Genomic DNA, 12,970 nt, shown 5'->3' on the forward strand with positions numbered 1-12,970 from the left:
GTCGGGTTGTGATTTGAACTTTTAAATGAGGTTTGTTGTTAAGTAACGAATCATTATTCAATGTTTACATAGAATGCTGGCTATACATTATCGCTGTGCTGTATGCGCTTGGTAGGTATAGGAAATCTTTATAGGATTGTCACCGCTTGGCTTTTCATAAAATAAGTAAGCACTTAAAACAAGAGTAAAAATCATCGAATAAAAATATCTAGATATCTGCTCCGTTGATTGACTGATTAGTCGTATATTCTGTCTGCCACCCGTTGAATATCAATCGCGGGGATAGGCTGCAAATCACCCTTCTCGAAGCTTCCAATTTATTCATATTCAGTCTTACGTGCGATCGTAATGTATCCGTATTGAAGTAAGTGCCTATGAGAGGGTTCTATAAAAAAATCTGACAAGATTTTAGGTACATACGTACTTAGTCAATTTATAATATTGTCCCTTTTGTCACCGCACAGCTAAACTTATCTACTAGAAAACTAGGCAAATTTAAGTAGCGTGTAAAACCAATACTTGGTAACTATTGGCAAATACTTGCTAGACTGAGGGTCCATAAGCTCCAAGACCCCTCTGTATATAATGTGCTATAGTATATAAATTGAACTAGTGAAAATTTCTCGCACATTCGGAATATATACATTTAAATTAGATTCCATGAATGCAACTCATTTCAAAATAAAAATCACGGGAATTCCCAATAAGTCTCGAACATGATCATTTATTTTTGTGAAATAGTTTTAATTTGTTCATTAAAAAGTTACAATTTGTAATTTTTTATTTGGTTTTTAATTTCATTATGGAGTCTACTGTACTATGACGAATCGGGGTTACGACAAATTTGGAGTAAATACCTACTTACTTACGTCGCATACGGAGATCGATGAATATTTTTTGAAATATTTTAAATAATTTAGTTGTTCGCTAGTTTAATTTTTTTGCCCCGGGCACCCTTACATACTACCGGCACCGGCTACCGGTAACTATGTACCTAAGTTGCTTATGTACGTAGAAATAACTAATAATACTGTATTCTTATAAGGAAGTCTCCCAAAAACTATATGTGCAGGCATTCTCTATGAGAAATGCTTTAGTTTTATGGCTGTATGAATGCCAACGGTAGGGCTGCTGCAAGCTAGGTGCGGACGTTCTGCAGAAGATGTTTTTTCTTAACAGTCACACATATTGCCTCTACAAAGGGATTTAGAGGTCGTCCTCTAAAGCCAGCACTAAATCTGTATCAGGATATTACAGAATCAAAGGTAAATGTAATTTTATTCAATTGATAAAGATACGAATGGGAGGCGAGTCGCGTCTTTATTTCACATTGTAGAGCAACAGAATCCACAATTTCTTTGATTCCCGTCCACGTCCATTGTGCCTGATAAAGGCGACACTTTTCAGTCTTTCGAACGAATACACCCATTATACCCACACAATAGTGGATGTACCAAACAAAAACATTGAGGCGGCCAGGAAAAATAAGTTCTTACTGTAAATGAGTTTATTTATTCCCAGAAAAACCGATATACAGTGTGGTATGCACCGGACATTATAATTTAAGAAGAAACTGGTAACATATTATTAGAACCTATTTACTTATAGCTGATACACGAAAATTAAAAAAAAAATGATTTAAAATTTTAAGAATGATTAGGTTTACTTTTTATGTCATTATAATGTAGTTGTTTATTGTAGATTCGGCTCTTGTCGATTTAGGTCCGCTCTAAATTCATCCCATATGGCAGGATTCGACTAAATCATAAAATTTATTCAAACATATGCTTACTAATGATATGCCGGCTCCACACTGTCGTCGAACAGTTTGCCAAACTTTGACGGATTCAGTATACATTGGCAATATACTGGTTTTTCTTTGCGGTAAATAAAAGCACTCATACTACCTATGTTCTACTAACTAATTATTATATTCTAATCCATAACTACTAATTAATACTAATTAATATATTATAATCCATAACTACGCAATGTTCACGCATTCGCGTTGGTGTATCTGAGAGTTTGGCGAGATCTGGAAATATTCGAATTCGATTCTGTCATAACAGGCCGCCTGATCATTCAACAAAATGATCAGGCGGCCTGTTATGACAGAAATCCATGAAATTTTACCATACGGTCGCCATCTAGAGAAAGTATGTTCTTATACTCAACCACTCTGGCTTTATATTATACCGGGAGCAGGTTTTCGATTTTCCTAGTGTGTTGCTTAGAAACTCTTCGAATGTTGTTGCTACTTGTAAACAGATGGCGCTATTCGTGAGCTGAAAATGGAGAATAGATTTGGCTTTCATTCATCATTTCTTACTTAGGTATAGATAGAATAACTATAGATTTTCGTAGGTACTCAAATATTGGTTTGGCTATGGATATGCCTACGCCTTGGAGATTCGTTTACGTGGGAAGTTCAAGAAAAAAGATGTCCGGTGCCATAACTACCCATCTACATGTCTATTTTCTCCAAGGCCTTTTCGGCTGTGACGTCCCGAATTCCAGATTTTACGACCGGTCGCCTGATGTCAACTCTCTTTGGAATGCTGTTGCTGTCATCAGTCAAATCTTGTCCCTTAAGTTTATTACAGATTATCCTTGTAATAAATTTCATAAAAATGCCAAATACTCTTACATGATGATATTTTTAGCTTACATAAGTAGGTATTGTATAATATTTAACAATACTTAAATAGAAGTAAATGTTAATGAATACATAATTTATCTCGTGTTTACTCCTACTACGGATGACTGACGTAGGCAGAAGGCATGTCGTAATAGAGATGACGCGCATGCAAGTTGCACTACCTTGTAAATAAGTAGATTGATTTGTATACTTACCAAGTTATTGTGTTGTCAATGTTTGTAATGTGTTGTATGACCCAAAATTTGAAAACGTGCGATTCGCTTCCAATTTCATTGTTTTTGGCAAATCACCAAGTAAATCTGTTTACGCAAAGAAACGTGACCAAATCTATAATTGAATTCTAAGAATGAATATTTACTCTAATTTTGTATTGGCCCCTTGGAGATATTTGAAAAATAAAAAAGGTTGACATTAAATGAAACAGCAACGTACATATAAAAATATTTTATTAAAAACATTTTGGTAACATTTAATAAGAACACTTAGGTAAAAATAAATCAACCTCAAAATCATTTTAAAAAGAACAGCCTGGACTAAAATAAATAAAAACAATGATAACACTCTAGGCAGAGACATGTCTAATTGACAACCAGAATTAAGGCATCGCAAGAATAATTATTTAAGTACGATAAAATACCTACGGCTATTATTATAAATTACAACAAATAAACATCTAGTGTCTATCGTTCAGTTGTGTGCGCTGCGCCGGCGCAGATGGGATGTCGGCGCGCGACCCTGTAGTTGCTTGGCAGGGAACTTACATCGAGTATTATTGCCACTAACATCATTTTCACTTCACTCACGAGACATTTTGCTTGCCACTACGCCGTAATTATACACTACTAAATACTAAAACATCCCAATTATACGAAGCTATATTAAATTTTTACCTAACTAATAATAACATTAAACATCTTCGGCTAATTTTGATACTAGAATGATATTACATCATCTCATATTGTACTCTTAACATTACGCTGGATTAAATTAATAAGTGAGGCTTTAAATACATAATATTGCAAGCATTACTGAGATTGTGCACGTTACGTGATTCCATATAAATTATTAACAATTGAAACTTAAGTGTTACAAGAAGGAAGATTGCTTATACTGAAGTTGACAGAGCCGAGCTCTTCACACAGCTACGATAAAGGAACAGTCGTCATAAAGATTAAATTACGAGCATTGGCACTTTCAATATTAAATCTTAATTACACTCTCGACATAGCACTGCATATCAATAACCAACTTAAAAACTAAATTCAGATCAGTCATTTATGATATCACATCAAAATAAATGGGGAAATACATAATATGTGATTATCGATTGGATATACTATAAAATATATATTAATCTTTTCAAAAGAGGTATTAATTTTCTTAAGGGTTACTAAAATATTGAGCTTTGCACCGCGCGGCGCACTATATCACCATAACACGAGAACAACATTAAACCAATAAGATTTGGTACTGGAGTCATCTCCGAGTTAATTCTATTTCGCTAAACCTACATAATGCTTATCAGATATATGTAATACACACAGGGCCGCGGCGGCCGCCGGGGCAGCCAGCCGCATCGCCTAGGTAAAAACCCTTCTTCCTTATACAATTTTCATTATAAAAATACTGTCATTTGACTACAGTTCAATGAGAAATAATATTTAATATGAATGAACTATAGATAAAATACAACATATAAGTAATATTATGTATAATATCAATATATGTATATGATTTGACTAAATAAAATAAAATGCATAATATTGAAATGATTAAAATATTGTAAAATCACTTGCAAGACACTTACTAATGGAAGGTACTAAATTGATATTTTTAGAGTTTTTGTTAAATAAATATTAGCACAACAACCACAATATTTGGTAATGTGGATTCAATAAATAACTACTACCCTCTGCTGCTATCTTAAAACAAAACTGGAATGCAAATATTGCATCGCACCTCGGCCTCTCGTGGCGGTGTGCGGGGCGTCGCTAGTGCCAAGAGACTTCCTGTGAGAACCTCCATAATATAGGAGAATTGAGACTAGATAATAATAATTGGTTTTGAAATATCAAGAAATTTGTAGGTTTTTCAAATTTGAAGCCAATGTCGAAAATGTTGGGACTAGATATGAAATATGGATTAAGCTAGTTATTAAATCTCTCTAAGAGCAAGTCTCTTGTAAACTAGGCACATGTGAGTGAGCGAGACGACTCGAGGGCCAACGGGGAATTGATACTAAAATTAAGGAAACAATCACAACAGCTAACTCTGTGCGTATCGCTCCCAATACTTTCCTTTGAACATTCAATTTATAGAATTGTCATAATAACTAAAAATAATGAATGCAACAATTGATTTTAAACCAATAACAACCATTTGTGAGTTTGTGTAACTGAGGATATAGCACACTAAGCATTTAGCGACACCTCTACACGTTTTATAAAAGATCTGTTGGCGAAGTAATGTGCAGAAAATGTCTCTACCGGCGGCAATTGATTATGTTATTATTAGCTGCATTCTGAGATCCATGCTATATGTTCAGTCAAGACCCACTGAATCATAATAAATATAATAAATAAATTGATTTCGTTACATATATTTTTCAACTAGTTCATGTGTTCATAGCCCAGTAACGTGATAACAGACAAAAGAGGAATAAATAAGCGTGTATATGATGACTCAAAAGATAAGCAATTGATAAAAATGCAAGTTGATAAAAACCGCGTTTGATACTAATTTCGCAACTGTAAATAAATAAGAAAACATATCTTTGCATGGATGTTGGTCCCTCCCAAAATATTTTTCAAACCGTTTTCGCGAACTTCATAATTTGAAAAGAAAATTTTTGAAGAACTACCATACTCGTACTGTATTGTCTCATATCATCAGTTTTTTTTTTTTACAAAAATAACTTTGTGGAGATTATATCAAAATGGTCGTGTACAAAGACTCCAGCTCCGATTTAAAGCTGATTACAACATAGCTGAACTTAAAGTTGCTTACAAGGACAGTATCGATCTTTAACCATTATAGTTAGTATGTTATACATTACTTACATGTAATTGAAGAGACTCGCACTATTAAATATATTGACTAATTTAAGAGACCACAAATATTACAATTATATTATATGCACATAGATAGAGATATTGCCAGTCTGTCAACGACACTTACGATAATTTCACTAGAGCCCAGCATCTGGGCGTATCAATGACTCGAAACGTTTTAAAACGGTCTGTAACAACTACTAATACCTTAAGAATATCTACTCACTGCATTAATTTGTGATGATATGCACTGATAACCCACTCTGACCATGTTATGCATGGGTGTAACTACAAGAGTTGTTCAAGCATCTCACAAGTCGATAGATATATAGGGTCTTGTGTTAAGATTATATCCTCTAAGTTTATGTCATCACTATTATTATGTAATGCTCGGACGGTACATCCAACGATCATAAAATCTTAAAATTAACCTACAGCTTTGCTTTAAATTCGTGCCCATCCTCGAAATCGTAAATTTAAATAACATCCGAGAAGCAGCCTTTTGGTTAAAATAATAACGACCCTATTGACAATGACTGTGGAATATATGAAAAATCATTAACTTCTAAAAACTATTATAAAACAATATTTAAATAATAATAAATTACATGTAATGGTGGGAAGTACTAACTCATTATAAGTAGAAGACCATAATTTAAATATTGCTTTAAGAGTATTTAATTGGACATTAAATACAGTAGTCAAATTGAGTTGACCGGTATTTATACTAATTATTATAAATCAAGTGTATTGTTGTCAATTTATAGTAATATAATATGTTCATTATACGAATAGATTCTTTGGATAACAATTTATTAAATAAATCTAACAGGAACTCAATGTAGTGTAAAAAAATATTTTTTTATTCAGTGCAGGTTTATAGTAACACTAAGATATTGAATTGTTTTTTATTATTATTAAATTTAAAATGGGGACCAAAAAATGCTGATTTGGAATAACTTTTCAAATCTTATGGCAATGCAAGTTTGTAGCATTACTTAAGCCTAACATTATCACACAAACAAATTAAAACAAAAACGAAGGTTGCATCGTCGCGCGTTCCACATTCACAGAATTTGTCAAAAAATTGCTTTGTTTAAATTAAGATCACAGTATTAAGTCACTTTTAAAATGTAACTCCATGAATGCGCGAGACGATAGCTATACATATTCCACAGTCATCTGTAAAACTAGGCCACAACAGGGCGCTATGCACATTACCTAGGATATTGTCATCAAGCCACTGACTTTAGTTCACAAGGAACTTAATAATGATTTGCTCAAATTGTTGATTATAAAAAAATAATTTATTCCTCTTAAGTTCAATAATAAGTTAATATGAAAAATGAGCAAAAAAAGTTGATCACAAAATTCCCTGCCACAAGACAGGTCGTCACAAATTGATTAATCATGGAACTAGAATCACTGGCTTAATTAACGAATGGTGATTAACCATAGTTAAGTGACAATTAAAAACAAAAATAGAAAGTTGATATGCACCCTGATGTGTTCCAGTTGTACCCACTTAACATTTGTTTGTTCAGAATTTATGCTGACTCATAGTTACATCAATCTGTGGCGGCAACTACCCATGTGAAGCCACAATCACGGCAAGTATCTTTTACATACTGTGTGCGAGCTGCATACGGACCCAAACGATGGTACTGCGACCTGTTGGCGAAGAACAGGGCTGGGTTGTTGGGCGGCAGCACAGTGGCACGGTAGCTCCATCGGGGGTCAGTGAGATTGGCCATCAGGTTGAGGATATCGCGCCCCCCATATTTGACGTTTACATTTTCAGCTGCTTCTTTCGGGCGTTGCTGTGGCTGAGGTTGAGCCACCGGTTCAAATATTTTCTGTAATAATGTAATTACTTTGCTATAATTACTACTAACGAGAATTGTATTTCGATAAATCTAATAAGACTAACATCACTTATAGTATGTCTTATCAAAATATCTCATAGCCATATAAGAGGTACAAATTTACTCATTAGCCACAGCCAAATTCCTATTCAAAATCTACTGACAACAGCATTTAAAAAATGTGCATTGCAGTTTTGGCAACAGCATGGCAATGCAAGTCGCATACCAAAATATAATATGAATATACCTACCCGCCTAAATTTATATTTGAAAATGTTAAGAAACCTACCACAAGTGGTAGTAGTGGAATCTTTCCATTATCATAGCTGCTAATGTACACAATATTGATAGCGTAATACAGGCGTTCGCCATTACGGAATATTATGAAAATAGAGAGGTCAAGGCCAGGACGAACGCAAACAAAATATTGAAAATGAACATCTTACCTTTTCTGTGGTTTGAGGGCTCGACGGCAGGGAGTCACTGTTGACTGACTCTGACTTGAGTGAACCCAGCGAGCCGATACCGCTAGATTCACTGGAGGCTGAGGGGCTGGGGCTAGACTGAGATAAACCCGCTATGTCAATGATATGGCCGAATGAGCTGAACGAATTAAAATTCTCATTCTCCAACCCAGCCAGAGGTAGTGCGACGCTCAAAGCCATGTCTGAAATCCAAAATTCACAATTGCATTGTAATTACACGTGCAATAAACGCTACTACGTGTGAAAACTATTAGCTCTGTTGACAGTATTATAATAACGCGCCAAACAGTTAACTAATTTATTAACTTCTCACTCGCGAATACACTTTATACTCACTTTTGACAAGAATAACAATGAAAACTATCAAAATCGCATATGCAACGATTAAAACAATAATTACCGAAAAGCGTAATCCTCAATATGCACAAGCCTTGCTTGGTACCACAAGAAATCGAACATTTATGAAGTGAAGTTAGCAACGGGCATGATTTTGCGTTGCGTGATGAGACGAGCGCCAAGCCAACCGGAAGTTTAAATGGTCGGTAAAACAGTCTATTACGCAGCATTGTTTAAAAGATTACTTTAAATAAATAGCTATATATTTCTAATTCAGAGAAATATTGCTATTTTAATTAATGATATTTATGTGATTTTAAATATTGAATTCAAAGGTTTTGTATATAAAGAGACTAAAATGACATACACATAGCGCCATCTAGTGACGAGTTTAGAAACTATAGAAATGGCTTTGCTTTACTGGTTAGTGTAGAAAATATTCTGTAGATGGCGCTTCTTAGAGCACTTTTCTTAGTTGACTAGTTTCAGAAAAATCGTACAGATGTCTCTCTTGTTAGTTTTTAAACAATATACTTTTGTAATTACATTGATTTCGTCTTGGTTACACAGAGGGCACTGATATGCATTTTTTGCTGTGGAATCCTGATGCTGTCGAAAAGAAACATACCAGCTCCACATTATCGCCGAACGCAGACACATGCTGACGCGAATGCGAGAATATTGCGTAGTTAGTAAGTATGAGTGTTTTATTTAAAAAACGATGCGATGTGGCATCGCGTCGTTTTTTAAAAGCACTTACATAGGTACAGATACCTACCTAAGCAAACACGTTAAATTTACAACTCCCTCCGTTTGTCGTCGGGATTTGAAAAAGATATAGTTAGAGTGCATTTTATTTACATTGTGTAAAAAATGTGTGTTTAATATTTTATATACTTAAACAATAAGTACATGATATCTTCCTAGTAGATTTCCTCACCCAAATCCTGTGAGAAGTGAGCGGACACGGCTAAAGGCGAACGCACCCACCCGAAAATTGCACTTCGACAGTTAGTTACCTGATTATATAATACTTTCAGTTAGGTACCTGAACTATGGCCAGGAAATTACGCCGACAGTGAGAAGTAGAGATTAAAAAGTAGATAGGTACTCAGTGGACCCTAGGCTCCGACGGTCAACGGCTGAGGAAGAAACCGGGAAAACGCTTCGATGAGTCAGTGGTACCTGAAATATGCTCAAATGCTGAATATATGCTGAATAACGCTCTCATCGGATGCATAATGGAGCTTAACCATTTGTAAGTGACTCGGTGAAACTGCAAGAAAACAGATTTTGGTTCGTTGGGATCTGTAACTAGGTAAGTAGGTAGGTACTACTATCTATAGGTACCTACTAGTAAACTAACTACTACAGGAGAACTGAGTGGGATCCGGTTATGGCATGAAATCATTGTGTGGGGCCAACTTGTAAGTATGCAATGTAAATAGGCATTTTTTTGAGTTTGTGTGTAACACCCCAGACTTCATCTTTTCCCATCGGTTTACATTGAGACCAAATGCACAAAAATTTTTAATTAAAAAATGATTTAAGAATACTTATTTGTTATGTAGATAAAGCGTAACGTTTTGAAGGTAACAAACAAAATTATTACTAGATTTTCCCCGCAGCGTTGTTTGCGTGAATTTTCTGCCTACCCTATGTCCTTCTTCATACCTCCATCGTAACTGCATCCTAACCATATGTTTTCGAAATTTCAAAGGGATGTGATTTCGGTGAACAGTATTTCTGTCGGAGGTTCCACATTCATTGGATAAAGCAAGAAGTGGTAACAAACAAACAAATAAACTTACTTAGGAATAATTCGTACCTAAAGTAAGGTTTAAGTAGCATTATTATAAATAATACCTAATAGTCATTTGTGGGTTGATTTTAGAAAAAAAGTATCCTATGTTTCAACGATGCATACCTACCACATTCCTTAAAAATCGAACCAACTGTTTAGCAGCGTGAAAGCGATCCGCTCCTGAATTAAGTGGATTCATATGGTTGGTTGTTTTAATCAAATTAAAAATGCGAATAGTGAATCAATAAGTAGATAAATCTGCAAACATTCTCCAGAGATTCAGAGAATGAGCATCGAGGTCTCAAGAGCAATCTCGTAAATATCTCGTAATTGCCTCAAATTGGGGTCTTATTTTGTAAATATGCCTATATCAGTTGGGAGCGTCCGTTCAATAAAATAATAATAGTAAATATCCGTGCAAATGGCCGGCCGACGGGCCCGCGCGCGGCGGGGCGTGCGGCGGGGCGGCGGGGAGGGGTTGGGAGCTGCGCGGCGCGCGGGGGGCAGCTATCGATTCGCGCGCGCGCCACAGAGTATCTAGCTATCCTCTCATCGATGCCCGCTCGCTGGCCCCACAAAGAAAGAGATAGGTTTCCCCGACTTTGATCCTTTTGTTTTTGGGCAGCGTCCGGCGACTCGGGCGGGGGCTGAAAAATGTGAAGGGCCGCTGATTGGCCGGGCCCGGGTGCTCCGCCCCCGCGCCCTGCAGCCTGCGCCGCTGCCTCCGCCGCCGTCAGTTCAAGGGCGGTTGCCGGCGAGGCATTATGTTTGGGTTCACTATTTATAGCGTAACGTCTGAGGAACCTTCAATATAATTGATTGATTTGTAAACAGAATGTTTAGTTATTTCACGTTAACTTTTTTAGGTTACTGTTGTGTGATTGGTCTAGAAATATACTGTTATGTAGTACGAAAACAACATTATTATGCCCTCATTAGTAACTTCTTTACGATATCTTGACATTTAAATTATGTCGTTATAAATAATCATTTAGTATTTGTAATTATTGTAATCTGCCTACTTACTTATAAGATTCATTAATGTTAATTTACGTCTTTGACGAAAAGGCTGCGATGAAGTTGAACTTCAATAAGAGATGTAAATTAATTATATTTATTAATTATATTAAAAAAGGGTTATTTAGAGTTTTGACTTTATTTATTACAAAGAAAAAACAAAAATACCATTTTTTCTCTTTATAATATAAGTATGGATTGGCTGCAACTTGTACAGACATGCATTATGATCTAGTACAGTCTGCATTAGATCACAATAGTTAGAATTAGTTAGATAATAAATATAGATACATTCTGTCTATAAATAGTAAAAACTATATGAGAACACTGTATCCTCTTGGTTGGCAACACTGGGTCATGGTTTATCAACCATATATTATAGGTACTATATAGTATTGCAATGGTGAAAAAAATTAGTTTGTTAAAAAATATTTTCTACTCTTTATAGACAACAGAGAGCACCTAGTGTAAAAAATCTAACTATATTCATTTATTTAGGAGTGCAAATGTAGATGTTGCATATTACCTGTTGGTATTTATGAAATTGGGTTACGAGTAGCTAAGTATGCCTGCAGAAATGTCTTGAGATTTTTAAAACTTAATAAATTAGTTTTTATATTTTCTTTAAAATGAAGTGTTGTTTAAAAATATTAGCTAATTTCAGTTGACGAAGTATTAATTTTTTGGTTCAATGTTAAATTTTCACGGATTAAGGGTGTAAGACCAGTGCAGTGCAGGCCCAATGAGTAATGCGTTCGTTGCTCATTTATTGTAAGGAATTAGCAGAAAGCCACAAGTCTGTATAATAATATACTCTCACGATATTCGTTTTAGACTCCTAAAGTTACCTACTAATTTAGTAGTAAGTAAATATAAGACATGATCTCATTAAAAGCAGACCATTTTGGTCATCAGACTGGCTCATTACATATCCGTTACGGCCCACTTAGCACAATGTAACACCCGGTTTAAATGTGCCCACGATTTGTCTATTAGAGAACAGTTACTTCGAGGTCATTGGTTCGAGCTGGATAGCTCATGAGAGATGATGACTTAGAATCGCAAGTTTTTTGTTTGAATTTGAATTTAAATACAGTATGGAATGCCGAATATTTTTCTATTTATTAATCTATGGTTACGAAATAGCGATGTAGGTGTAACAGGACATGTAACATGTTTATGTTCACATCGCTATTTCGTAACCATAGATTAATAAATAGAAAAATATTCGGGATGTAGGGCTATAATATATAAATGGACTGCATTTCCGAATTTCTGATTTCTCGGCCTATTGTCTTGAGTCACGAGTGATTTCTCGACCAGGATTTTTCGAATTTTTCAAGAAATTCTTTCGATATATTTTTTTAATGAATCAAAATAAATCCCAATGATTATTGATTATTAAACGTAAATTTTGGATATGTGATGATTATTTTTTCGTACACAAACCGAGTTAAATACCTAATATGCGCGGAATGCTAAGCAGTGGTGTGGTTAAGGCGCGCCTGTGAACCGAAAGATCCCAGGTTCCCAGATCGAGGTTCGATTTCTCCTAATGCCATATAATCTGACTCATGTATTTTCATCCACCTGCTTCCGGTGAAGGAAGCAGTGTGAGGAAACCCGTACTCTACTCGATAATTTATCTATTAGTATCTAGTGTATGAAACGGAGAAGGCAATGGCAAACCACTCCATTAATATTGCCAAGAATGTTGTTATGTGTGCTTCATTCCACTTAATGACCACAACATT

At 35.3% G+C, this 12,970-nt stretch overlaps 1 protein-coding gene across 2 annotated transcripts; it reads right to left on the reverse strand.

Annotated features, from left to right (window-relative positions):
• Nucleotides 1-6,129: 6,129 nt before the first annotated feature.
• Nucleotides 6,130-8,590, reverse strand: LOC128680298 (uncharacterized). 2 transcript variants are annotated; one of them, XM_053763385.2, is made up of 3 exons: nt 8,460-8,590; nt 8,021-8,241; nt 6,130-7,565 (listed from the first exon to the last, which is right to left on the reverse strand). In XM_053763385.2, the coding sequence occupies exons 2-3, from the start codon at nt 8,237-8,239 to the stop codon at nt 7,278-7,280; spliced, it is 507 nt and encodes a 168-aa protein (XP_053619360.1). In that variant the 5' UTR covers nt 8,240-8,241; nt 8,460-8,590; the 3' UTR covers nt 6,130-7,277. The 2 variants fall into 2 exon arrangements, with proteins under 2 accessions (XP_053619360.1, XP_053619442.1); XM_053763467.2 differs by having other exon boundaries at nt 8,396-8,531.
• Nucleotides 8,591-12,970: the final 4,380 nt, after the last annotated feature.

The sequence above is a fragment of the Plodia interpunctella genome, chromosome 1 (assembly GCF_027563975.2).
Source record: "Plodia interpunctella isolate USDA-ARS_2022_Savannah chromosome 1, ilPloInte3.2, whole genome shotgun sequence".
Taxonomy (NCBI): domain Eukaryota; kingdom Metazoa; phylum Arthropoda; class Insecta; order Lepidoptera; family Pyralidae; genus Plodia; species Plodia interpunctella.